The sequence below is a fragment of the Callithrix jacchus genome, chromosome 9 (assembly GCF_049354715.1).
Source record: "Callithrix jacchus isolate 240 chromosome 9, calJac240_pri, whole genome shotgun sequence".
NCBI classification, from domain to species: Eukaryota; Metazoa; Chordata; class Mammalia; order Primates; family Cebidae; genus Callithrix; species Callithrix jacchus.
This window is the reverse complement of record NC_133510.1, coordinates 106,757,665-106,785,470: the sequence shown is the minus strand read 5'-3', so window position 1 is coordinate 106,785,470 and position 27,806 is coordinate 106,757,665. Positions and strand designations below refer to the sequence as shown.

General features: G+C 42.5%; 1 protein-coding gene and 1 long non-coding RNA gene across 2 annotated transcripts in view; one reads left to right on the top strand and one right to left on the bottom strand.

The window, feature by feature from the left end:
• Positions 1-7,085: 7,085 nt before the first annotated feature.
• Positions 7,086-12,255, bottom strand: LOC118144322 (uncharacterized). The gene is made up of 3 exons (XR_004729038.3): positions 11,935-12,255; positions 9,730-9,813; positions 7,086-9,116 (listed from the first exon to the last, which is right to left on the bottom strand). It is a non-coding gene; the product is annotated as an uncharacterized LOC118144322 (long non-coding RNA).
• A 134-nt stretch (positions 12,256-12,389) lies between these two features.
• The window catches only part of NT5DC3 (5'-nucleotidase domain containing 3), a 65,852-nt gene continuing 50,435 nt past the window's right edge, over positions 12,390-27,806 (top strand). The window contains exon 1 of the mRNA XM_002752916.5: positions 12,390-12,658. Coding sequence (XP_002752962.2) covers positions 12,460-12,658 — 199 coding nt within the window. The 5' untranslated portion in view covers positions 12,390-12,459. The remainder of the gene's footprint in view (positions 12,659-27,806) is intronic.

Here is a 27,806-nt window from a genome sequence, read left to right as displayed (position 1 = left end):
GAAACAACCCAATTGTACTTTTATCTGTTGAAAACAATTATCTCGAGTTGACTTTTCAGATTTCATTTTAGAGTTCAGATTAATGATAATAATTGCTAGCTTGAATGTCATGACACCTTTCTTGATCTTTTGTTTTTTTACCTATTTTTGTTTTTGAGACAATCTCTGTCACATAGGCTGGAGTGCAGTGGCATAAGCATAGCTCACTGTCATCTCAAACTTCAGGCTCAGGCGATCCTCTGGTCTCAGCCTCCCAAGTAGTTAGGACTATAGGCACCACTATGCCTGGCTATTTAAAAAAATTTTTTTTGTGGAAATGAGGTCTCACTATGTGACCAGACTGTCTTATTACATTTGATCAATGTGTATAATACAGTGCAATCTTCCAAGGAGTAAGAAAATAGTGGGTTTCCAGCCATTTTTGGTAATTAAGATTTTAATTATAAAACCACATTTTTATATATGAGATTATAGTAAGCACATATTAAAATGACAGTTTTGTGAGAGGGTGGCAAATCCAGTTTCAAGTACAAATGTTAACCTAATAAGACTGTTAATTCTAGAGATTTTAGTAGGAACCTTAACTATGAAATGAAGGTTTTTGTGAATAATGTTCCAAGCTATCTCTGACACAGAGCAATTCTATTGCTCTCCTTTGATGAGTGTTTTGCCAATTGAGACACAATATAAGTGGGAGAAAAGAACAGAACTGTGGCTTTTTCATGTTGCATTATATCAAGCTGAGTGTTCTGTACTGGACTATTTTTTTTGAATGAAGTATGGTAGATGAACATTATGTTACTTTTCTCTCCCTGGGATTCTTTTAAAAAGAAATGCCAACCTTCTTAGTCAAATTTAGAAGGAAGAAATTAAACAAAGGCTCTACTGTCTTGTGGATGACTCTCACCCGCTGAAAGTCAGTCCCTTCTCTTTGTTTCATTTTAAAATTCCCAGCTCAGCCAGAACCCTCTTCTCCATAGCAGTTGGTGTCTTAATCCAAAAGTCAGATAAATGATACAGATAAATCTTACATTGTAATTTTAACTTAAATATTAATTTATTCTTTCTCCAGATTTGTATATATGTGTATATATATATGTGTGTGTGTGTGTGTATATATATATGTATGTATTTTTTTTTTTTTTTGAGACGGAATCTTGCTCTGTCGCCAGACTGAAGTGCAGTGGTGTGAACTCAGTTCACTGCAATCTCCACCTCTCGGGTTCAAGCAATTCTCCTGCCTCAGCCTCCTAATAGCTGGGATTACAGGCATGCACTACCACGCCTGGCTAATTTGTGTATTTTTAGTAGAGACAGGGTTTTACCTTGTTGACTAGGCTGGTCTCGAACTCCTGACCTCATGATCCACCCGCCTCGGCCTCTGAAGTGCTGGTGTTACAGGCGGAAGGCATCATGCCCATCCTTAAAATATGTAAAAGATCTCTCTCTTTCTCTTTAATGGGTCCTCTGACTGGAATTAGGTGCCATATTCTCATAATGTATCACCCTCAATTTCTAGTTTTGGTTTCTGAAGAGTGAGAACAATTGTGATGCAGTCTGTGTGCAGTATCCCTCTAAGTTGCTGCATTTTTCCCCCTCAATCTTTTGCAGTTGTCTTGTCCACTCATAATTTGGACTTATTTTTCTTAGTAGCTCTTGATACTAAGGCGTTCCCAAGAATTCAGTCTCGTTTTCAGAGGAAACAACTTTTTTTAAATTTCATACTTGTATCTTATTTATTAGTCTGTATTGTACTCAGTTACTTAATTAGATTGACATACTCAATTGACTTTGGGCTATGCTAGAACCCAACTCTTGGGAACAGAAGCATGCCAGCAAAGTAGAGATGAACCTGCTAGCTGCAGGCATTTAGTATTCTCTGGATATTGAGGAGTATGTTTTTTGGTTTTTTTTTTTTTTTTTTTTTTATGAGACGGAGTCTCTCTCTGTCGCCCAGGCTAGAGTGCAGTGGTGTGATCTCAGTTCACTGCAACCTTTGCCTTCTGGATTCAAGTGATTCTCCTGCTTCAGCCTCCTGAGTAGCTGGGACTACAGGCACATGCCATCATGCCTGGCTAATTTTTTGTATTTTTAGTAGAGACAGGGTTTCACTGTGTAAGCTAGCCAGGATGGTCTTGATCTCCTGACCTTGTAATATGCCTGCCTCAGCCTCCCAAAGTGCTGGGATTACAGGCTTGAGCCACTGTGCCCAGCCAGGCAGTATGTTTTGTAGAAAAAATGGAGAGCCGTGGTTAATGCAGCAAGTCAGTTTATGTGTGTTAACAGAGCTTACTTTTTATTTGTGTAGGCTTAATCATTTTTAATAGTTTATACATTTGTAAACCCTATTGGCTGAAAAAAAAATGTCAGGTAGGCCTCATAAACTTAGAAAACTTTTAAATCTGGAAAGGACTCTAGAGATCCTGAACTAAGAGAATAGCAGATACATCACATGACTTGCCCCAGTACCTTTGATCAGAGAATCCTATGGATTAGATATTATAATCATCGAGGCTCACAAAGACCAGTCTACAGCTAGTAAGTAGACTTAAGATTTGGCATCCACTTCTCTGACCTCAATTCCCAAGCCCTTCCTGCTGTTTGTGAACTCTAGGAGTTTGTGGTCTCATTGGGGTAACAAGCACATGAAGAGAAATACAATCTAATACGTTATGTACTGTGAAAGACATTGGAGAGTGCCGGGCGTGGTGGCTCACGCCTGTAATCCCAGCACTTTGGGAGGCTGAGGCGGGTGGATCACTTGAGGTCTGGAGCTCGAGACCAGCCTGACCCACATGGAGAAACCCCAGCTCTACTAAAAAATTCAAAATTAGCCAGGCGTGGTGGCACATGCCTTTAATCCCAGCTACTCGGGAGGCTGAGGCAGGAGAATTGCTTGAATCCAGGAGGTGTAGGTTGCGGTGAGCTGAGATTGTGCCATTGGACTCCATACTGGGTAACAAGAGGGAAACCCCATCTCAAAAAAAAAAAAAAAAACAAAAAAAAAAACAAAAGACATTGGAGATGGCACAGGGAAGCACAGAAAAGAGGCAAGAAGGAAGACTTTCCAGAGACAGTGAGCTCTGGGCTCAGTCTCTGAGTTCTGACAGATGCCTGGTGAAGAAGTGCACGAGGAGCATTTTAGATAAGAAGAATCAGCATGAACAATGTCAAGGAAGGGAGAGCTTGGGTGGTTTGAAACTCTGGAATGGGGAGAGTTGGGGAGTGATGCTGGAGGAATAGCAAGGTTTACCATGCTCAAGGGCTTGACAGGGAAGCTGCTGCAGGATTTCCAGCACTCGGGGCATGAGTAAGTTTGTGTTTAAGATATAACAATTTTGTGACCAAATGGAGCATGGAGTTGGTAAACTAAGAGGGGATGGTAGAAATGGAGAGAAAGTGTCAGATTTGAGATTTAGTAGGTAAATCCAACATGCTCAGTGCTTGATTGGATGTGGGAGGTGAGAGAAAGTCAAAAGCATTTCCCAGTTTACGACTATATCACAGGTCAGTGCACCTGGGAGCATGATGCTGTTGGTGTTGCAGGAGAGGGAGCATAGTTTGGTAGGGTGGGGTGGGAGTCACAGTGAGCTAATCTGGGGCGTGTTGAGTTTGAATTTCCTATCCAAGTTGAGACATTCAGTGGGCAATAGAACATACGAGTTTGGTGCTTAAGAGCTTGAAGACTGAGCCAGAGAAAACATTTGGGAGTCCTTAGTGCTTGCTGGGTTAACTCAGTAGAATGGCTGAAAGAAGCAAGAAGAATGTTAAGATAAAACAATGGCAAGAAATAGAACTTGGAAGAATGCCAGTATTTAAGGGGTGAGAAGAGGAAAGGGCTGTAGTAAAAGATGAAGAATGGCTCCAGAGGTAGGCTGAGGAGCAGTAAAATCATTGAAGCCACGAGAGGAGTGTTGAGAACTGAACACCAGATTGAGAACTGTGTTTAACAACACAGAGGTCATAGGGGATGTTACATTTTGGTGGTAGAGACAAAAGCCTGTTTGAGAGAGGACAATCTGGCTGGGCACGGTGGCTCATGCCTGTAATCCTAGCACTTTGGGAGGTCGAGGTGGGTGGATCACAAGGTCAAGAGATTGAGATCATCCTGGCCAACATGGTGAAACCCCATCTCTACTAAAAATACAGAAATTAGCTGGGTGTGGTGGTGGGTGCCTGTAATCCTGGCTACTTGGGAGGCTGAGGCAGGAGAATTGCTTGAACATGGGAGGCGGTTGCAGTAAACTAAGATCATGCCACTGCACTCCAGCCTGGCGACAGAGCAAGACTCCATCTCAAGAGACAAGAGAGAACAATCCATTCCTTCTGCTTAAACGCGGGGCCTCTGCACAGGCCCATCCCCTTCAATTGGTGAAGTGAATTGAAGCAGAACTAGGGGAAGACAACAGAGGGCGCTACTTAAGAGGCCCCCTTAACCTCCTTTATTATTTTCTTTGGAGCAGAAATTGAGGGACCATGGAGACATCTAATTGCAACAGTTTACTTTTTTTTGATACAGTAATATACAACTTTCTCCCTAACCTGTTTATAGATAAACATGTTTATGGAAAGAATAAGCAAACACTTCTAGGTTAAGTTCATAGTTAGAAAAAAAAGGACTGAACAAACATACTTAGTTTCTCAAACTTAAAGATTTCTTTACAAAGAAACTTTAGACACAGCATAATGATCAAACAAAATTAAACTTTCAACAAAGAGCCTTTAGATACTGCCAAGCTCTCCTTCCTCTTTACAATTGCAGCTCATCTTCTAGAATCTAGACAGAGACTATGGGTGTGATTGTCCTCACTTCTTAATCCCATTCACTCCCAGCACAGAGTAACTCAGTGGATGCTGCCCTGTAATGAACTACCTGTCCCAGGGGTAGTTCATCCACTGAGTTACTCATTCAGGGAAACTTCCTGAGACCTCTGTCAACACTGGAGAGATTTCACTGTCACCTGGAGACAATTGCCTGGATTGTTGCGGTGGGCCCCGGAGAAAGTCAACATCTCTCACGCTGGACTGGCATTGCAAAAATCCGCCTGTTAGGTGACAGCAAATATTATATAAAGCAAGAGGAGGAACAGGACTTAATTTTAATCTCAGTAGAATAAAAATTAGGAAAAATTGTGCTTTAGAAGAGTGCTTAATAGGACAGAGGACTATCTTTGGATGAAATATCTTGTTTTGTTTTTCTAAGGGAATAATAAATATTCCACCGTCTTTTTAATGTTAAGCACAGAAAATCAAGTGGCTAGACTAGGAAAACATACTACTTAAAATCTGAGAACAGACTTTTCAGAGTGTTCATGGGACCTTTCCTCAATCCCAGCTCCCAATTCATACTCCACTGGAAATAAAATGGATGTGGCTCCGTCTAGAAGTACGACATAGAAAAGGTAACCGAGGCTTCCCTTCTAGCTGTATTTGTATGCAGAAATCTTCCCTGGAACCAAGAAAACAGGAAGAATAGTGTTCTCTTTTCTCACTTCTAGAAGTTATGGTCCTGGATCCTAAGGACCTGAATTGGAATCCCAGTTCTGCTGTCTTCTGGACTTGTGGACATAACTTCTCTGAGTCTCAATTTTCTTAGCAATCAAGAGGTTATAATATAGCCTACCTATAGGGTAATTGTGAAGATTTAATGAGATAATATATACCAAACATCCAATAAAGTACGAAATTAAATGTTAGGTTCCCTCCTCATCCAGGGCAAATGTTTGAGTGGGAAGAGGTTCAGTGACATCTCTCCAGTTTAAATTCACCCATTCGGTTTTTTCCTCTTCCCTGGGTTGGGAGAACTGACCAGGTTGATCCAACTGGTACCAGCTCCAAGAAAAAGGGGGTAAACTGGCGGTGGGGATGAGGCGAGAATGTCCTTTCCTGGCTTGCTTGCTGCCTGAGTCAGATCGCGTCCAAGAAAGTTCTGAGGTCAAAGCTGTAGGTCAGGTCTAGAATGGGTCACCCGGAAAAGGGGCCTGAGGAGTTGTGTGTGGTCAAGAGGGAGGCGGGTAGCAACGGCATGAAGTAGTGTATGCAAAGGGCACCAGAAACTTGTCCACAGTGAAAATCTCAATCCTACAGCAAGTCAGATTCTCTTCAGGGGTCTTGGGCAGAATGAACAGTCAGTCCCACCTGTGAATCTAGTTATTAGTGCCCAGAGACTCTCTGAGAATGGGTTCTGTGTTTGCCACCACATGACACATCCAGTTTCTATTTTTCTCCACTTTTCCTTTTAAGGCCAATGCAACTTGCTCATCAAGAACAGGGTAATTCACTAGTGTCTTCTGCTGAGCCAGATTGAGGCACCTGGGAACATCACAGGGAGTCATGAAAATAATCCAAAAAGAAGAAACATAGTCACAGATCGCTAAGCAGAGACAGCAGCTGAAATTCCCTGTGGGATTTCCAGAGAAAGCTACAGGAAATGTGAGACACAGAGTGTGATCCATGAAGCACAGCCGCAGAGAAAGAACATCTCTACAAGCAGAAGCCACGGCTGATATTCAGAAGCACAATCCAGAATGGGGAAGAGGCAGCCTAGTGTGGGAGTGCAGGGCGTGGACTTGGGGATGAGGCTGACTCAGGACTGTTCTTCCATGAACTAGAACAAGTTCTTTAACCTCTTCCAGCATGCTCATCTTCAAAAGACAAGTAAAATGAAACATGAACTAAAAATTCTCTGGAAGGACACATTAGAAACTAACGTCAGTGGTTCCATTTTAGAAGACTACACAGATGGGGAAAGAGAAGGGAAAGACACTTTTCACTTTATAGTTTGATACATTTTCGTTTTTGAACCAGGTGGACAGGTGATGATCGTTTATACCTTATAAGATTACACAGTCCTGACAGATGGTAATTATATACATTTGCTGTTATTGTTGTTAACACAGGAATACTGACTGGGTTATCTGTCAGTGTTTTTAGCCTTTACATAGGGAGCAGTCTCTAACACATTTCTAGGTCAGTGCCTTACACATACCAACCTTACGTTATGTTTATAAGCAATGGTATAAGTTCAGCCCCTTAAAAGCAGTCTTGTAAATGGGTAAAATGAGTAAATAAGTACCATCTGCAAGTTAGATTGTAAAATGGATTGTTTTTATTTTAACAAATTTTAGAGAATTCAATTATTATTATTATTATTGAGATGGAGTCTCACTCTGTTGCCCAGGCTTGAGTGCAGTGGCATGATCTTAGCTCACTGCAACCTCTGCCTCCTGGATTCAAGTGATTCTTCTGTCTCAGCCTCCTGAGTAGCTGGGATTACAGGTGCCTGCCACCACATGTGGCTAATCTTTGTGTTTTTAGTAGAGATGGGGTCTTGCCATGTTGGCCAGGCTGGTCTTGAACCCCTGACCTCAAGTGATCCACCCGCCTCTAATTCCCAAAGTGCTGGGATTACAGGCGTGAGCCACTGTGCCTGGCTGAGAATTCAATTCTTGACCGTGGCAGTTGGAAACAATTTTTCCCAATTTTTTTATTTTGAAAAATTTCAAACCTACAGAGAAATTTCAAGAATAGTATAGTGAATGACCATATAACCTTTACCTATTTTCATCACATTTTAAATAATTGTTATTACTATTTTTTATAGAGACAGGGTCTCACTATGTTACCCAGGCTGGTCTCAAACTCCTGGGCTCAAGCAATTCTACCTCCTCAGCCTCCCAGAGTGCTGGGATTACAGGCATGAGCCACCCACTCTACCTGGCCTACCAATTGTTAACATTTTACCACATTTCTGTTCTATCTTTCATGTACAAGCACAGACACATACATACATACATATTTTTCGGAACCATTTGAAAGTTAGTTGCAAACATGACACTTTTATCTCTAAATACTGTAATTCAGCATATGTCTTCGGAGTACAGGGACATTCTCCTTGTACTCATTGATTATACAGCCACAATAATCAAATACAGGAAATTTATTACCTAAGACTATTATCTAACTATAGTCCATATTCAAATTTCCTCAGGTATCTAGTAATGTTCTCTATAGCTGTTAACTTTTGGATCCAGAATCCTATTGAGGATCTTGCATTGCATTTGTCTCTTTTAGTCTAGAATTAAGTACCTTTGTTTTGTCTTTATGACATTGACATTTTGAAGATTTGAAGTCAGGTTTCACCCTCCCATCCCTATCCCAATGTCCTTCAATTTATATCTGTCTGATTCTTTCTATTTTTTTGAGACAGGGTCTCACTCTGTTACCCAGGCTGGAGTGCAGTGGTGCAATCTCAGCTCACTGCAACTTCTGCCTCCTGGTTTCAAGCAATCCTCCCACCTCAGTCTCCTAAGTAGCTAAGACTATAGGAATGCGCCACCATGCCCAGCTGATTTTTGTATTTTTTTGTAGAGATGGGGGTTTGCCATGTTGCCCAGGTTGGTCTTGAACTCCTGGGCTCACGTAATCTACCTGCCTCAGCCTTCCAAAGTGCTGGGATTACAGGCATGAGCCACCATGCCTAGCCTGATTGTTTCTTTATGATTAGACTCAGTTAAATATTTTTTGGCAGAATATTACAAATAAGTCATGTTCCAATACCACCTTTTATAAATGTTTTTTATCCTTCTCTTTTGAATGTCTGAATTCATGAGTAATAAAAGTCCAATATTCTTATTTTCAAATATCTAGCAGGTCAGTTATTGTCGAGTGACTCTTGTCATCACGTCATGATTGAGGCAGTGGGCTACTTGTACAGATCACTTGATTTAAGGGTGATTCACCTGGGATCTTCTCATTCATCAATCCATGGAATCCTGCAGTGAGTTTCTGTTTCATGTTCCAAACAGAAATATGCTTCTGGGTATTCATGTTATATATATATGACCTCTTGACAACTTTTCATCGTTTGCAGCCTTCTGAGAGAAATTGAGTGGATCCGGAGCTGGAGATGTTGGCTTCAAGGTATGAGCCAGTCACATTCTGCGGGTTCTAGGAATGGCTTCTCATTATGGGAGAACTTGCTTAAATTAAGCTATCACAGAGCTCAGAGTTCTAATACAGTGAGCTCTGCAAGGTACACAAATGCAGATAACTTATACAGGGCTACGAAATGGACTTAGCTCCTCAGGCAATTTCAGATAAATCAAAATGTGCTTCTGGAAAAGGGAAAAAGAAACCCATTATTTGCAAATCTGCTATGGAAAAGATATAACGAAAGACACAAAATAATGCCGAAATATGGAATGGCTAAGGAAAGGAAGCACCAAAGAAAGACTATTCATCTAACATTTTATCATTGGGTAAAACGAATGGTTTAGTAAAGCTTCCAAGGGAAATAATTTTGTTAGCTAAAAGTGAGAGTGGAGAAGGTGAAATCACCACCATTGACTGCTGTCCCCTGCTATGGCCTCTTAGCACAAAAAACCCTTGGGAATCCATATCTGAGCTCATATCAGAAAAGTGGCTTTTTCATAGCCCAGATTATATTTTGATGTCTCAGAAGTCTTTTTTGCAGAGAAGATCTCATGTTTTTTTTTTTGCATTTTAGGTTTTGGGGTACATGTGCAGAGCATGCAATACAGTTGCATCGGTACACACATGGCAGTGTGTTTTGTTTGCTTTCTCCCCTTCACCCACATTTGGCATTTCTCCCCAGGCTATCCCTCCCCACCTCCCCCTCCCACTTGCCCTCCCCTTTTCCCCCCAAAAGACCCCAGTGTTTAGTACTCCCCTCTCTGTGTCCATGTGTTCTCATTTTTCATCACCCACCTATGAGTGAGAATATGCGGTGTTTCATTTTCTGTTCTTGTGTCAGTTTGCTGAGAATGATGTTCTCCAGATTCATCCATGTCCCTACAAACGACACGAACTCATCATTTCTGATTGCTGCATAATATTCCATGGTGTATATGTGCCACGTTTTCCCAATCCAGTCTATCATCAATGGGCATTTGGAAGATCTCATGTTGAAACAAAATTGTTGAAGAGCTCAAATGATATTAATAAATAATAAACATTTATCATGGGCTTCTTGACATCTGTTTTTTCTACTTGTCTTTAATTAGAATTCTTTTATTGAATGTTTTCTTCTAAAACACACAAGAGTGATAATAATCAAGGTCTGGAAATGTGATTATTTAGGCACTGAAACATTGTAACTAATTTTACCTAAGAAGAACAATTTTTAGGTGATTCACATTTCTATGGGAGGTACAGCAATGTTGATCTCATGGTGTTCCATATCCAAAAATATACAGAAGCAATGTTATTAAAATTCTAATTGTATTATTTTTGCATTATCGTTTATCCACTTTGAATTTATGAATTAATTTTTCATGTGAACAAAATTTACAATTGCTATCATCAAATCTTTTTATGAAACACAGATTTAAAAATATGTAATTTGGAATAAAACTAAAACCATAAAGTAAGTTTAAAGTACCAGAGCCCATGTATTTGATACTATATATGTTTTAAATATTTTATTGTCTCATTTTATCAGTGATTTGTAAAACATTAACCATTAACTATTAAGGATTACTTGTTGGCTAGTTTCTTCCCTATCACCCACTTAAATTCTACGTACTCTATGTTAGGAAGCCAAATGGAAGAATGAGTTCAGTTGTGTGGTTCTAGGAAAGTTATTTCATCTTTCTTGGCCTCAGTTTCATTACTGTCAGCCCTCTGTACCTGCAGGTTTGCATTTGTGGATTCAACCAACCATGGATAAAAATATTAGAAAAAAAATCAACAATGAAAAGTAATACAAATAGAATATACAGTGTCACAACTATTTACAGAGCATCGATATTGTATTGGGTATGAAAAGTAATTGAGGCCTCGTGCAATGACTCGTGCCTGTAATCCTAGCACTTTGGGCAGCCAAGGTGGGCGGATTGCTTGATTCCAGGAGTTTGAGATCAGCCTGGGGAGCATGGCGAGACTCCTGTCTCTACAAAAAATACAAAAATTAGTCAGTCATTGTGGTTCACACCCACAGTAGTATCAGCTACTCAGGAGGCTGAGGTGGGAGGATTGATTAAACACAGGAGGTTGAGGCTGCAGTGCACTGTGATCATACCACTGCACTCCAGCATGGGTGACAGAGCAAGACCCTGTTTTTTTTTTTTTACAGTAAGCAATATGGTTTAAAATATATAGAAGTATGTGTGTTTGCAAATAGCCATTTTATATAAAGGACTTGAGCATCTGCAGATTTTGCTGTGTATGTGTGGGGCAGGTATTCTGGAACCAATTCCCGGCACGTACAGAGGGTTGACTATATTGTAGAATTGGAGAAATTATGGTGTCTGCTTTTCAGGATTACTGAGAGGATTGCATGAGATACTGCACACAGCAAGCCTTCAATAAATAGTAGTTTAACCCAGATGCCACCTTTTCCCATGACACACCTCCAGACCCCTCCATCCCACAACTGGAGCATACACTAATGCCTTGGGTTATTTGTCTTAAACTATGCTCCAATCATTTCACACAAGGCAGTATTGTCTCCTTGGCAGAGTGCCAGCCTTAAGGACTATTCCCACTACTCCACCTTCGCAAAATTAAGTAACCACAGGACAGCTTGTGAAGCCCTTGCTGTCTAGCGATTCTCAGCAGGGTTCTGGCTGGGCCACATCAGTCTTCCCTGCAGAAGCTGTGTCTGACTCCGTCCACACAGAATTGCCGTCAGGTAAGCATGCTGTTCATTTGGCTTTGGTGGAACCACAGGCACAGGACGGGTGCAGCCTAGCAGGTTTGAGGGAAGACCTGTGCACTAAGCCCTTAGCGTGGGCAGGGGCGGAGCTGGGTGATCGTGTCCCAAGGACCTCTGTCGCCAGGTGGAAATCTAGGGCGGGGCACTGGCCTTCCAGGCTGTGTAACGGAAGTGCCCTTCAAACTTACTGAGGTCTTAAGGGGCTGGGATCCTCCAGCCAACATCAGCCCACGAGTGGAGCCCTGCCACCAACTCACCGGCGGTCCTGTATAGATCTAAGCTGGGGGTCGGGGACGTCCCAGACCGGCCCCACGATCCAGGGGAGGTCCAGACTGCAGAGGCCATTAATGCGGAGAGAGGTCACCTTCTGGGGCCGGGGCCAGAGCAACTGGCATGGGAGGAACCCTGTCTGTATGGCCAGAGCTGGGGTCAGCCCCAGAAGGCAGGTGCGGCGGAGCTGGGCTGGCGGCGCCGGGGTCGTATCTGGTCATTCCATCCCTGTGGTCTGCGCGCCACCACATGGCTACCGCCGCGCCACCCTGGAATTGACCGCAGCAGACTGGGCGTGAGGGCCCCCCAGCCCCGCCCCGCCCCTCCCCCGCTTCAGACCCCGCCCACCCCCGCGACTCCGCCCCCTTCCCGCCCCGCAGCGGCCGGAGGGCCGGCCCGCGCCGCCACGTGTTCCGACGCAGGAGCCGCCCGCCTGTGGGGCAGAGCGCGGGCAGAGCTTCGGCCTGGCGGCAGCACTCCCAAAGCGGCGGCGGCGGCAGCGGGCAGCAGGCATGACTATGGCAGCGGCGGCGGTGGCCCGCGGGGCTGGAGCGAGGGCGGCGGCGGCTCTGCGGGGCGGCTGCGGGACCGCGAGCCGGGGGAGGCCGTGTGCGGGCCGCGCACGGCCCTTGTGCACCGCACCCGGGACCGCCCCGGACATGAAGGGCTACCTGTGGGAGCGCTACCGGGAGGCGAAGAGAAGCACGGACGGTGAGTGAGGCGGCGACCCCGCCCCGGCGCCTGGGGCCCCTCCTGCGGGCTCAGCTGGGAGGCGCGCGCCCTAGGACTCAGATCCGCCCCGCTGCGGACTTCCGGGGCCCTCCAGTCGCGGCTCCTGGTGCCCACACCCCCAGCCGCTGGCAGCATCGCCCCTGCCAAGCGACTCGGGGAAACGCGGAAAAATGCACTCTAGAAACTTCACAACTCGTGTCTGTGCGCTGTCGGGAAAGCTGTTGTATACGTTCTTGGGCTTTTTAGCCCGAAATCTGCCTCTGAGGGGCTTTGGGCTGCCCGGGGCGGGGGTTCTGCAGACCTCCCTGGGGAGTCAGCTCCTCCCACGCACCGTTAGGTGGTTATTCATCAATAGTAATAATAGTAACAGCCGAGTCTAGCGGGCGCAGAGATGCCCTGGAGCCGGGCTGCTGCGCAGGTGGCCGATCCGGAGGCTCCTCTGTTTTCCGTTTGGCGGGGGTGGGGTGAGGTGGGATGGGATGAGATGAGTTGAGATGAGCTGTGCGGTGTTTGAAAGAGGAGAGGTCCAGGTGGGGAAGGTTCTGGGCTCTACATTAACCTCGGTGAGGAGGGGATTCTAAGGCTGTGAATGAGGACTTTGGGGCCAGGTGCACATAAAACGAGCTTGGCTCAGTTGTTGCTAATGAACTAATAGTGCCAGGCACGTAGATAATCTCTAAATTGTTCTAGTAGTCTACGAAGGAGGTGGTGCCACATCCCCATTCTATGGATGGGAAAGGCGAGAATCGGGTTTAAGTGACCTAGCCAAGGTGACGCCTGGATTTAGTTTGTCTCAGCTCCTAAGCCACTGTCCTGTTTCCTGTGCTCCACTGACCATTTGGGAACCAATAATCCATTGGCGCTGGTGCTTCCAAGGAGGATTCAGAACCGAAATTGGTATATTGGTTACTTCTTGTTGGAGGTGGCACATAGAGATAGGGAGAGATTATTTGGTGAGCAAGAACGTTTTATAGGATCACATTTTCCATTTTTTTTTGGGCCAGAAGTCAGTTTAATGAAATAAAAGCAAATTGGAGTACTTTTCAGAGGAAACGTAAAATGACTAGCAATGCTGAATTCTATGAAATGACGGCTTATTTTCTTAGTTTCCCTTTGCCAAGCGTTAATTTTGCTTTGGCTTTTGAAGCTGTTGTGTGGTATGGTGGAAAGAAGACTGGCTTTGGAGGCATTGGAAATTTTGCAGGTCTTAAGAGATGAAAGAAATACAGAAGGTTATATAGCCCAGCTTTTGGGCAGGGAAGATTTTTTTAACTTGTACTTCTTATTGAGATAATTGTATATTTACTTGCAGTTTAAGAATTAATACAGGGGCCAGGCATGGTGGCTCACACCTGTAATCCCAACATTTTGGGAGGCCGAGGCAGGCAGATCTGTTGAGCCCAGGATCAGCCTGGACAACAAAGGGAAACCCAGTCTCTACAAAAAAAAAAAAAAAAAAAAAATGCAAAATTTAGCAGGGCGTGGTGGTGCACACCTGTGGTCCTAGCTACTTGGGAGGCTGAGGTGGGGAGGATCACTTGAGCCTGGAAGGTGGTAGAGATTGCAGTGAGCCGAGATTGCAACACTACTCTGGCCTGGGTGACAGAGCCAGACCCTGTCTAAAAATAAACCAAAAAGGAGTAATAGAGGGAGATCCGGCATACATACCCTTTATCCAGTTTCTCCCACTGGTAACATTTTACAAAACAATAGTCCATTATCACAGCAGTATATATTTGTAGAGGCCACAGATCAGAGTTTCCTCATTTTATTCGTACTGTGTGTGTACACATGCATGAGAGCATGGATGCAGTTCTGTACAGTTTTCTCACATATAGGCTTATGTATCACCCACCACAGTCATGGGACTGAGCAGTTCCTCACAAGGATCCCTCATTCTGTCTTTATAGCCCCACTGCCTCCCCCTATCATACTCTCCCTTGTCCCCAGTCCCTGGAGCACTGTCTGTTCTCCATTTCTAGAATTTTGTCATTTCAAAAATGTTACATTGATGGAATCATACAGTATGTAACCTTTTGGAGCTGGTTTTTTTCACCAAGCATAATTTCCTGGAGTTTTATCCAGTATTATGTGTATTATATCAATAGTGCATTCCTTTTTGCTGTTACTTCATTATATGCACGTACCACAGCTTAACCATTTGTTTGACCACAGATTACACTGAACCATTTACTCATAGTTCAGAGGACATTTGGGTTGCTCCCAGTCTTTAGCTATTACAAATAAAGATGTTGTAAACATCTGTGTACAGGTTTTTGTGTGAACATATATTTTTATTTCTCTAAATGCCCAAGAGTACAATTGCTGGGTCAAATTGCCATCCTGACTTATGGATAAGGTTTGTTACTTGCTGCCTTTGAGAACTGGATGGGGAGGTCACTAGGCTTGAGTTTTTTTGCATGTAAAATGGAGCTGCAGGTAGCACCAGCATCATAGGGTTCGGGTGAGGAATGGATGAGTCCATCCATGAGAGGCATTTAGGGCAGTGCCTGGTACATGAGACAGCTGAAGCATGGAATGGGGAAGATCACCAATGTGATATGGTTTGGCTGTATCCCCACCAAAATCTCAACTTGAATTGTATCTCCCAGAATTCCAGATATTGTGTGAGGGGCCTAGGGAAAGGTAATTGAATTATGGGGGCTAGTCTTTCCCATGCTATTCTTGTGATAGTAAATATGTCTCATGAGATCTGATGGGGTTTCTGCTTTGGCTTCTCCCTCATTTTTCTCTTGCTGCTGCCATGTAAGAAGTGTCTTTCACTTCCTGCCTTGATTCTGAGGCCTCCCCAGCCATGTGGAACTGTAAGTCAAGTAAACCTCTTTTTCTTTCCAGTCTCGGGTATGTCCTTACCAGCAGCATGAAAATGGACTAATACGGTAAATTGTTACCAGTAGAGTGGGATGACGCTGAGAAGATACCTGAAAATGTGGAAGCGACTTTCAAACTGGGTAACCAGCAGAGGTTGGAACAGTTTGGAGGGCTCAAAAGAAGACAGGAAAAAGTGGGAAAGTTTGGAACTTCCTAGAGACTTGTTGAATGGCTTTGACAAAAAGGCTGAAAGTGGAACAATATGGTCCAGTATGATATGAACAATAAGGTCTAGGCTGAGGTGTTCTTAGATGGAGATGAGGAACTTGTTGGGAACTGGAGCAAAGGTGACTTTTGTTATGTTTTAGCAGAGATTTGTGGAACTTTGAACTTGAGAGAGATGATTCAGCATATCTGGTAGAAGAAATTTCTAAGCAGCAAAGCATTTAAGAGGTGACTTGGGTGCTATTAAAGGCATTCAGTTTTAAAAGGAAACAGCATAAAAGTTCAGAAAATTTGCAGCCTGGCACTGCAGTAGAAAAGAAAAACCCATTTTTTGAGGGAAATGCAAGTGGCCTGCAGAAATTTGCATAAGTAGCAAGGAGCCAAATGTTAATTCCCAAGACCATGGGGAAAGTGTCTCCAGGCCATGTCAGAGACCTTTATAGCACTCTCTCCCATTATATGCCTGGAAGCCCAGGAGGGAAAAGTGGTTTAGTGGGCCAGGCCCAGGGTCCCCATGCCATGTGCAGCCTAGGGACTTGGTGTCCTGTGTCTTAGCTGCTCCAGCTGTGGCTGAAAGTGGCTGATGTAGAGCTTGGGCTGTGGCTTCAGAGGGTGGAAGCCCCAAGTCTTGGCAGCTTCCACGTGGTATTGAGCCTATGGGTTCACAGAAGTCAAGAATTGAGGTTTCAGAACCTCTGTCTAGATTTCAAAAGATGTATGGAAATACGTGGATGCCCAGGCAGAAGTTTGCTGCAGGGGTGCAGCTCTCATGGAGAACCTCTGCTAGGGCATTGTGGAAGGGAAATGGGGGGTGGGAGTCCCCACACAGAGTCCCTGCTGGGGCACCACCTAGTGGAGTTGTGAGAAGAGGGCCACTGTCCTCCAGGCCTCAGAATGGTAGATAGATTCACCGACAGCTTGCACTGTGTGCCTGGAGAAGCCACAGACACAATGCCAGCCCATGAAAGCAGCTGAGATGGAGGCTGTGCCCTGCGAAGCCATAGGGGTGAAGCTGCCCAAAACCATGGGAACCCACCTTTTGCATCAGCATGACCTGGAGGTGAGACCTGGAGTCAAAGGAGATAATTTTGGAGCTTTAAAATTTGACTGCCCCGCTGGATTTCGGACATACATAGGGCCTGTAGCCCCTTTGTTTTGGCCAATTTCTCCCCTTTGGAATGGTTGTATTTACCCAATACCTGTACCCTCATTGTATCTAGGAAGTAGCTAGCTTGCTTTTGATGGGAAGGCGTGATTGGTTTGAAATGTGAGGACATGTGATTTGCAGGGGCCAGGTGCAGAATGATATGGTTTCTCTGTGTCCCCACCCAAATTTCAACTTGAATTGCATCTCCCAGAATTCCCATGTGCTGTGTGAGGGGGCTGGGGGCAGGCATGGGTGGTGTAATTGAATCATGGGGGCTGGTCTTTCCCATGCTATTCTCATGATAGTGAATAAGTCTCACAAGATATGATAGGTTTCTCAGGGGTTTCTGCTTTTGCGTCTTCACTTTTCTCTTGCTACTGCCATGTAAGAAGTGTCTTTCACCTCCCACCATGATTCTGAGGCCTCCCCAGTCACGTGAAACTGTACGTTCAATTAAACCTCTTTTTCTTCCCAGTCTCAGGTATGTCTTTGTCAGCAGTGTGAAAATGGACTAATACGTTATGGGACCAGAGTTTGGGCTTTGGTGTGTGACAGTAACATGACAGCCATGTTACTTTCTTCTCTGATCTTAGTTTTCTCCATTGAAATATGGGATTAATGTGGAGATTTTTAGTGTGTGCTTGGTACTCAGCAGAAGCTCAGTAGTTACTAGCTATTATTATTAATTATTAAACAACTATCAGTAAGAGGTGGAGGTGGGATATTTAGCTCTAGTGTCTGGGTCTCCTTGTGATTAGGGCAGTGCCATAACTAGCTTTGTGGCCTTGAGCAAGTCACCTAATCCCTCCTGGCTTTGGTTTGTCTCGGTAAAATGAGGCCACTGCACTAAATAATATCTAAGCCGTTTTAAGTGTTAAAAGTATTCAAGTGTTAGAGCTACAGGATTTGGTGGCCCCTATCTCCTCTTCATGTCTGCAGCACAGATGCACGTGGTCCCTATTACCCCTGAGAAGGTGGGGGCATTCAAGATGCTTTTTCTTCTTTGTCTTGTCCAGGACTGCACTGTTCCTTTTCTCCTCTAGTTAAAGTCTGTGTGAATGTATGTGCCCAGCTTGAGTTCATCCAACAAGCACATTAAGCACCCAGCAGTGGGTTTGAAGGCTGCTGGTTCACAGTTGGATGAGTCTGACAGGGAGGCATCCACAGTGGCTGAGTTACTGCCTGTGTGGAGTGGGGGACCAGTGTTGCATGAGGATTCTGGTAAACAGATGACTGACAGTCTACCTCTGGGGAGCTAAGCAGCGAGGCCCAGGGGCTCAGAGATGCAGGAAATGCATCTCAGAAACTGACTGTGTCTTATAGGAAGGCACAGTCAGAAGAAATCCCGATAATTCATTTGAAACATATGGATCTCCCCACCCCCAGTTGGAAGAAGACAATAATTTTGTTTTCTCACTTTCTTTCTGGCCATTTGATCTCTTTCCTTCATCCAAACAATCTATTTAGATGTCTTCCCTTTGAAGGGCTCCCACAGTGAAGTCTTCACAGGGAAAGGATGCTTTTTAAAGCTTTGTTTTACCCTTTCTTTCCCGTCCTTCTTGTCATTTTAATTAAAAAGTTTTTTAAAATAATCTTTATTTTTTAGATCAGCTTTAGATTTACAGAAAATTATATAGTTTCTATAAGCCCTACATCCATTTCTCTTATTAATCTCTCATATTAATTACTATATTTGTCACAATTAATGAACTGATACTGATACATTATTTATAGTTTACTCAGATTTTCTTAGTATTTACCTGCTCTCCTTTTTTTCTTCTGGGGTGCCGTCCAGGATAGCACACTACATTTAGTTGTCATGTCTGTTGGGCTTCTTTAGCCTGTAACAGTTTCTCAGCCTTTCCCCTGGTTTTGATGACCCTGACAGTTTTGAGGATTACTGGTTACGGACTTTGTAGAATGACCCTCAGTTGGAATGTTTTCCTTTTTCCTTTTGTAACTTGGGATTTTTGAAATTGTGAATGTTTTTGCATCCTGTATCAAACTCAGCTCAAAAAAAGGTTCTTTGTATTTTTAGGAAAAGAAATTCTGGTTTAAACCTTTAGCAACACTGTTAGCTGCTGCCATGTCCGCCTGGAGCAGTGGTTCTCAGTGGGAGTTGGATGGGGCAGTTTTGTCCTAGAGGGATGTTTGGCAGCACCTGGTGACCTTTTTGTTTGTCACAACTGGGGGAGAGATTGCTGCTGGCCTCTAGAGCCCAGGGTTGCTGCTGAACATCCTACAGTGCACAGGACAGTATCCCATAACAAAAAATTATCTGGGCTCAAGTGTTGGTAGTGCCAAGGTGGAGAATCCTCAACCTAAAATGAATTCTAAGAAGTCTTTGTGTGATTATAATTAAAGGGCTGGGTATACTTGTGTATGGTCTCTTCTTTTCTGTTGTGCTTTAGGTTGTATGTGTCTTCTTTGAACTGGAGCTCTGGCCTTCCAGGTGTGCTCGTCAGGTACTTGGCCAGTCCTGATAGGTATGGAATGGAAGCCTTCCTACTCCAAGAGGGCTTGCTCCAGTCTTTATATTTTGTTAGTCACACGGATTTTTTTTTCATTAGAATTAATTTTGGAGCCTGGTTTTTACTTAGAATGTTTGACTACTTGGCTGGGGTTATAGACTGTATTAAGTTGTTGAAAGAAGTACAGGGATTAGTTAGAAGCTTTTATACAGTGTTGAAAGATTTCCTCCAAGTTCTGGGTGGAGAGCATTTACTAATCAGTCAAAAATTACGTAGTGTATTTAGTGAGGACTGTGTCTACATGATGATGTAAGCTTAGCTATAAAATAAGCATAAGACACAGGATAGTCATTATATAATTATATAATATATAATATTAAATACAGTGAATAGTAATAGTAAGCATATGTTCCTCAAGGAACTGCATTGGGTTAAAGATACTCTTGAGATAATTTTAAAATGAGACCAATATTACTCAGATTGTGTTTCACAGTCTTTTGAGAGATATGGTTAAAGAGATGTAGAAAATACATGTTAAAGAAGCTTCTTTATAGCTGGGCTTTTCAGAGCTAGCTTCAGAGCTAGTGGGTGAGAGCCTTTAAAATGAATGAATCTCCAAGATGAATGATGGGGAAAGTGTTTAGTGTTTCCCAAGTAAATTTTGACTGTGGAGGCCCCTTTTTGAGGTGATAACTCTATTTTGAGGTTCTACAGAATATACTTGGGAAGTACTAATGATATGCATAATAAGAACATATGTTAATATTGAAGGATGCTTAATTGTACAACCAGAAATGTGCCTTTTCTATGCAGCAGGGACATAGAGTAATGGAGTCATAGGACCCTCTGAGAACCTGGAGAAAGCTTTGTGTTTTGTCTTTATAAAAAGACACATTTGCACTATTACACACAATACTTGCACACACACAAATTATTTTGTATATAACTTCAGGGGATGCCAGGAGTATCTTACTGTCTTCTGGTGACCCAGTGCTCATTTAGTCCTTTTGTTTGAAGGATTGAGCTGTGATGGGAGTCTTATGGAGGCAGAGCTCAGCATGGGGGCTGTTTTCTGGATTTAAATTTGCTGTTGGATCAAGAAGCCTGCCTGGAATAATGATTTTTTTTGCCTGACTTTTGCTGCTGATGTTTTCTGTAATTGTTGTGGAGGTGGCTGGCTGATCTACCAGTTTAAATCTAGAGTTCATTTTCCTCTTTCATTAGGGTGTAAATTCTGGGTAGGGTCAAGAGGAAGAGAAAGGAGGAGGAAAAATGCAAAAAGGAGATTAAATAATTTTTTTTTTGCCATCTTTTGAAGGTAAGTCAAATTTAAAAAAATTCAGCAGTCCTCAAACTAGGTGACATATCGGAATTGCCTTGCAAGGTTGGAAATTCTGAGGCCCTAGCCCTGGAGATTCTGATTCCTAAAATATGGAGGTAAGGCCCAGGAATCTGTACTTTTACGTAGGTTTGGAAACCAATCCTTTATTCAACTATTAAAGACATGTGGAAACAGATATCCTCTAACTTTTAAGAGTTCTTTTGGACTTTGGCTTTCAGCAGTCTGGTAGACTAAAGAGTCTAAAAACCTTTTTGCATAGAATACCCACAGGCTGGAAAAAAATACAAAGGACCTTCTCTTGAAGTCATAACTTACTCTGAGAAACTGGAGAAATCCCAAGAACTAACAGTGAAGAAGCAGCTGAGGCCAGACGTGGTGGCTCATGCCTGTAATCCCAGAGCTTTGGGAGGCAGAAGTGGGCAGTTCACTTGAGGCCAGGAGTTTGAGACCAGCCTAGGCAACATGGTGAAACCCTGTCTCTACTAAAAATACAAAAATTAGCCGGGTGAGGTGGCATGAGCCTGTAATCCCAGCCACTTGGGAGGCTGAGGCATGAGAATTGTCTTGAACCCAGGATGCGAAGGTTACAGTGAGCTGAGATCATACCACTGCACTCCAGCCTGAGCAAAAGGTAGAGACTCTGTCTCAAAAAAAAAAAAAAAAAAAGGAGAAGCTGAAACCAGAATGGTGACCAGCCCTGAAGATCTGACTGTCCTGGGAACATTTGTTGGCTCTTACTGGTTGTGCCTGCTGGGAGGGGAGACTAGGCATTGGACACACACACACAGACACGACACACACATATTGTCGGAGACTCGCCTATAAATCTGGTGGCCACAGAATGCTTCCTTCTGTTCAGGGAGGCAATAGAGAAACTTGTTTCTTGGCTTTTGCTCTAGGTATGTTTTCTGTGTGTCGGGGGGCAGATTTTGGAAGTCTCCCATGACTTTGTAATCACAGTCTTGTCCTAACATGGATTTAGGTTTAAATTGATTCTTCATGTATTGTGTGGCAATCTGTATGAGTCTGTTCTCACACTGCTATGAAGAAATACCTGAGACTGAGTAATGTATAACGAAAAGTGGTTTAATTGACTCACAGTTCTGCATGGCTGGGGAGGCCTCAGGAAATTTATAATTGTTGTGGAAGGCACCTCTTCACAGGGCATCAGGAGAGAGAATGAGTGCCAGCAGGGGAAATGCCAGAGGCCTATAAAACCATTAGATTTCATGAGACTCGCTCATTATCACAAGAATAGCATGGGGGAAGCTGCCCCCATGATTCAGCTACCTGTTCCCACCCTTGACTGATGGGGCTTATGGGGATTACAATTCAAGGTGAGATTTGGGTGGGGACACAGAGCCAAACCATACCACAATCCCACCTGAGAAATTGAGTGATAGTGATCTGGGACTCCAGGTAGAAGGCAGTGCAAACTCTCTGGATAAATAGCTTAAACCCAGGCCTCCCAGGATTCTCAAGATTAGATCTGAGTTTACAGTCCAAAATTTAAAAATACACAAATAAGCCATCATAAGGGAGAACCAGCAGAATCAGCAGGCAGCACAGTTAGTATGAATAGGACTTAAGATATTGGAATTATTACATAAAGAATATATGTAGTGCTATCTGAGAATGTTTGAAACTTTGGAGAAATAAGAGATGAAATGGAGAACATAAGCAAGGAATATGAAACTCCTAGGATGATCAGGCAGGTTTTAAAAAGAACTATATAGAAATTTTAGAGATTAAAGTTTTAATCTTTAAAAGTTTAATGGAATGATTTTAACTGGAAATTAGAAAAAGAAGAAAAAGAATTAATGACTGGGCAGTAACTCTGAGAACGTTACCCAGACTCTAATCAAATAGATAGATATTATGAAAGCAGTTGACAGACTGATAGCGTGAGATGTCAAACACATGTTTAAGTGGAGTTCCAGCAGGAGAGATTGGGAAATGGGGGAGAGAAAATATTCAGAGGAATAATTGCTGAGAGTTTTCCAAAACGAATGAAAGACAGAATCCTCAGATTTAGAATACAAAACAAATCCCAAACAGGATGAATAAGAAGTAATAGATACAAAAGACAAAGAGAAGATTCTAAAAGTAGACAAAGAGACCCAAAGGCATAGCAGTTAAGAGTATAGACCGTGGAGCGAGCATACTAGGACCAGATCCTAACTTCACCAGTTATAAGCCATGTAACTTGGGCAGATGATGTCTGTGTGTCTCAGTTTCCTTATATGTAAAATGGGGCTAACAATAATACTTGTCTTCGAGGATTAGTAGGTTTAAATGAGTTAATGTACGTAGAGTTTTTAGAATAGTGCCTGACTCATAAGTCCCTTGTAAATGCTAACCATGATTATTGATGATGTTATTACTACCACAGAAGGCTGGGAGACTGATAGACTTTTGAACAGTGATAGCAGGCACTTGAAGACAGTGGATTACCTCAAAGTGCTGAGAGAAAAATGTCAATTTAGAATTGTGTATCTAGCTCAATCAGCATTTAAGAGAGTATAGAGATACTTCTTTTTTCTTTTTCTTTCTTTCCTTTTTTTTTTTTGAGACAGTCTTGCTCCCTTGCCCAGACTGGAGTGCAGTGGTGTGACCTTGGCTCAGTGCAACTTCCACCTCCTGGGTTCAAGCGATTCTTGTGCCTCAGCCTCCTCAGTAGCTGGTATTACAGGCGTTTACAACCATGCCCAGCTAATTTTTGTATTTTTAGTAGAGATGGGGTTTCACCATATTGGCCAGGCTGGTCTCAAACTCCTGACCTTGTGATCCACCCACTTTGGCCTTTCAAAGTGCTGGGATTACAGCTGCCGGCCAGGCCGTTTTTTTTTGTTTTTTGTTTTTTTTTTATTAAAAGCTAAGAGCTAAGACCAGCCTGGCCAAGATGGTGAAACCCATCTCTACTAAAATTACAAAATATTAGCCGGATGTGGTGGGGCGCCTGTAATCTCAGCTATTCAGGAGGCTAAGATGGGAGAATTGAGTGAACTCCAACCTCAGGAGGTGGAGGTTGCAGTGAGCTGAGATTGTACCATTGCACTCTAGCCTGGGTGACATAGTGGGACTCCATCTCAAAAAAAAAAAAAGGCTAAGAGCTTTACCATCAAGGAACTCACTAAAGGAACTTCTAAAGAATGTATATATGTCAGATAAAAAATTTCCAAAGGTCTTAGATGCAAGTGAAAATGGAGAAAAAATAAATTGGTAGAGTTGTGAATAAATCTAAACAAATATTGACAATGTTGAAATCAATTCAGAAGTGGGTAAGAGAGTCAGTAAAAGACATAGAAAAAGCAAGAAATAGTGTAGAATGTGATGGAGGAAATAATTCCAAATTTCAGTATTAAATATCAATAATCATAATAAACTCATTAAAAGACAGATTGTCAGATCACATATAAGAAACATTCCAGCTGAATGCTGTTTATAAGAGATGCACCCTAAAACAAAGATGTAGAAAGGTTCAAATTAATAGAATGGGAAAAGTTATCTTGGGTAAATGGTAACCAAAGAAAACCAGCAAGTTATTAATATCAGACACCTATTGAAATGATATTAAAAGAAAATACTATTAACTATAAGAAAGGTTGCAAACCACACTTCATGGGTCATTTGTAGCCTGATGTCTCTGTTTACTAAGTTTTATTGGAACATACCCCACACCCGTTTGTTTTTATTTTTCGGATGTTTCTCCTTTTGCATTAGGATGTCAGAGTTGAGCAGTTGCAACAGAGACCATATGCAGAGCCCCAAATATTTACTAACTACCCTTTATAGAAAACATGTGTTGTCTGCTGACCTAGAACTACAGAAATATACCTACGTGGGTGACTCATAAGAATAATTTTTAGTAAAAAGAAAAAAGCAAGTTGCAGACATATACCAATTATAAAAGGTTTTAAAACACATAAAATTCTTGCAGATTACTTGTATGGACAAACATATATGTGGCAAAAGTCTAGAGAAATGCAGGGGAGGCTGGACGTGATGGCTCACACCTGTAGTCCCAGCACTTTGGGAGGCCAAGGTAGGCGGATCACTTGAGGCCAGGAGTTAGAGACCAGCCTGGCCAACATGGCGAAATCTCATCTCTACTAAAAATACAAAAATTAGCCAGATATAGTGGCACATACCTGTAATTCCAGCTACTCAGGAGGCCAAGGCAGGAGGATCACTTGAACCCGGGAAGCGGAGGGTTGCAGTGAGCTGAGATCATGCCACTACACTCCAGCCTGGGCAATAGAGTGAGACTGTCTCCGAAAAAAAAAAAATGCAAGAGAGTGGTAAACACCAAAATCTGGGTAGTGGTTGTGTCAGAGGCAGGAGGAACCTGCAGGTGAGGGTGGAAGGGATTTTATATCCCACTTGGATGGTAGGGATTTGGGTGTTCTTTGTATTATCTTTACCTTTATGTCTTAGAAATAGCAGGATATATTCTTTAAAAGTCTTCTGTAGGTGTATAATGTTGATCTGGTGGCCATACAAGAAAGTAGTAAAAAGATTTAAGGGAGAAACATGCCACATCGTAATTTTCACATAAAAAATAAATGCCTAAAATAGGAGAACCTTAGACTCTGGCAAGTGGAGGGGCCTCTGGAGGTCATAGAGTTCAGTCCTTTGCTGGAAGAAGGAATCCTTTTTTCCATAGACTTTGTTGGCGGCCATCTGGCGTCTGCTTGAGCTTGTTGTGTGATCACAAGGCTGCCCATTTTATTTTGGATGGCTGAGTCACAGAGAATACTTCTGATTCCCTTTCCATATGATAGTTGCTTAAATATGAAGGTGGTGATCATGCATCATCACTTCAGCTCGCCTTTGATTTCATTTTGGAAGCTCAACTTTGCTTTCACTCTAGTTTGTCAACATCCCTTCGAAAGTGAACCATTTGTTCTTGACCATGTATGTTCTGACTGGTTCATGGTGGAGGGAAGCAACGGGCTCTTCCTTGTTTGAGCATTGTACCTCTGTTAGCACACCTTAACAATGAATTCGTGTTCAGTTTGTGGTCAGCTAAATTCTGACTTTGTCCTTCTTGTATTGACATGTCCTTGGGTTTTAGAAAAGGAAAACCAAAGCTTTAAAAAAGCTTTGCAAGGAAGTACTTAGAAGACAATGATAGAATTCTATTACTATTTTTTAAGTCAAATACTACATGTGAAGAGAGTGCAGCGAGAAAGAGAGGCAGCTGACTGATCAAGCTGGGTTTTATAGTTAATTTTTATACTTTAAAGGATTGGTCCTTGAGCAACTCTTTTACTTTACTAGGGTTTTGAGGAACTGTTTCATCCTAAGTGAATTGATAAGATATTGATGTATAAACCTGAATACAATTTAAATTTGTATTTAGAGATGCATCTCTCTGCATAGATTGTAATATTTTGTTCTCATGTGAGCAGAAAAGTCAACTTGAGAAACACTCCTCATGAATATTAATCCTTTGCTATGGTCGAAGACCTTTCAAACGTTTTACCCTCAGTACTCTTTTATACACTTTAATTATTGAAGATCTTAGAGTTTCTGTTTATAGATTATAGACTTTTAAGGAATATATTCTGCTCTTATATTGATAGTGATTGTATTAGGAATTAAAACCCAGGGAATTTTAAGATGTGTATTTATTGATTCATTTAATTAGTTGGTTAATTTTTTTGAGATGGAGTTTTGCTTTTGGTGCCCAGGCTGGAGTGCAGTGGTATGATCACGTCTCACTGCAACCTTTGCCTCCTGGGTTCAAGCTATTCTCCAACCTCTCAGCCTTCTGAGTAGCTGGGATTACAGGTGTCTGCCACCACGCCCAGCTAATTTTTTGTATTTTTGGTAGAGATGGGGTTTCCCCATGTTGGCCAGGCTGGTCTCAAACTCCTGACCTCAGGTGATCCACCTGCCTTGGCCTCCCAAAGTGCTGGGATTACAGGGGTGAGCCACTGCGCCCGGTCATATGTATTTATTGATTGATTTAAAATACCAGTCTGTTACCTGTTAACATACATGGCCTGCTTTTTATGAAAAATGACTATTTTCCAAAATAAAAGAAATTTAGAAGAATGTCATGATTTTATATTTGTGCAAAGTTCTATGATGTCTGGATTAATAGATTCTCAAATCTGATTTTGTATTCACTCTATTGCAGTATCAGACACACATCATGTGTCCTCTGGCAAAACTTCGGTGTACATTGGTGAGAGTGAAAAAGGCAGATTGTCTCTGTGTTGAAATTTCATTGCTTCTGTAACAAATTACCACAAATTTAGTGATTTACAACAGTACAATATATTGTCTTTATAGTTCTGGAAGTTGAAAGTCTGAAATAGATCTCACTGGAGTAAAATCAAGATGTTACAGGACTGGATTTCTTTCTGGAGGTTCTGGTGGAGACAGTTTTCTTACGCTTTTCAGTTTCTAGAGATTGCCCGCATTGTAGCCCCTTGCATCAAAGCCAGCAGTGGCTTTCTGAGTCTGTCTCCAATCACATCTCTCTCACACTGAATCTTCTGCTCTCCTTTCCACACTTAAGGACCCTTGTGATGACATTGGGTCCACCTGGATAATGCAGGCTAACAGCTTTGTTTGAAAGTCAGCTGATGACAATCTTAATCATCTGCAACCTTAATTCCCCCTGGCCATGTAAGGTAATGTATTCACAGGTTCTAGGGATTAGGACATGGACATATTTGGAGAGCCATTATTCTGTCTACCACATCTTACTATATTATGAGAGTAGTTTTAACCTCAAAGATTCCCTGGAGAGGAGGTCCAGATTATGCTGGTAACTACTGATCTCGGAAAAATTATTTGTTGAATGAATGAACAGAAAAAAGAAGGGACTGACAGTTATGAAGCACCTGCTTTCAACCAAGCACTGTGCCAAGCGTTTGACCTGCCTTGTAGTGTTTAATGGCTGTATGGCTTTGGACCAGCTACTTTACTTCTTAGCCTTATTTTCCCCATCTGCAAATGAGGGATTGTAGTATTCGCTTCATGGAGTTCTTGAGACATTAATCGAAGTGATAAATGAGAAATGCCTTGTGCATAGCATGTGGATGGCATTGATTTATGTTCCTTTTCTACTTCCTGTATATTCTAATGAAAAAC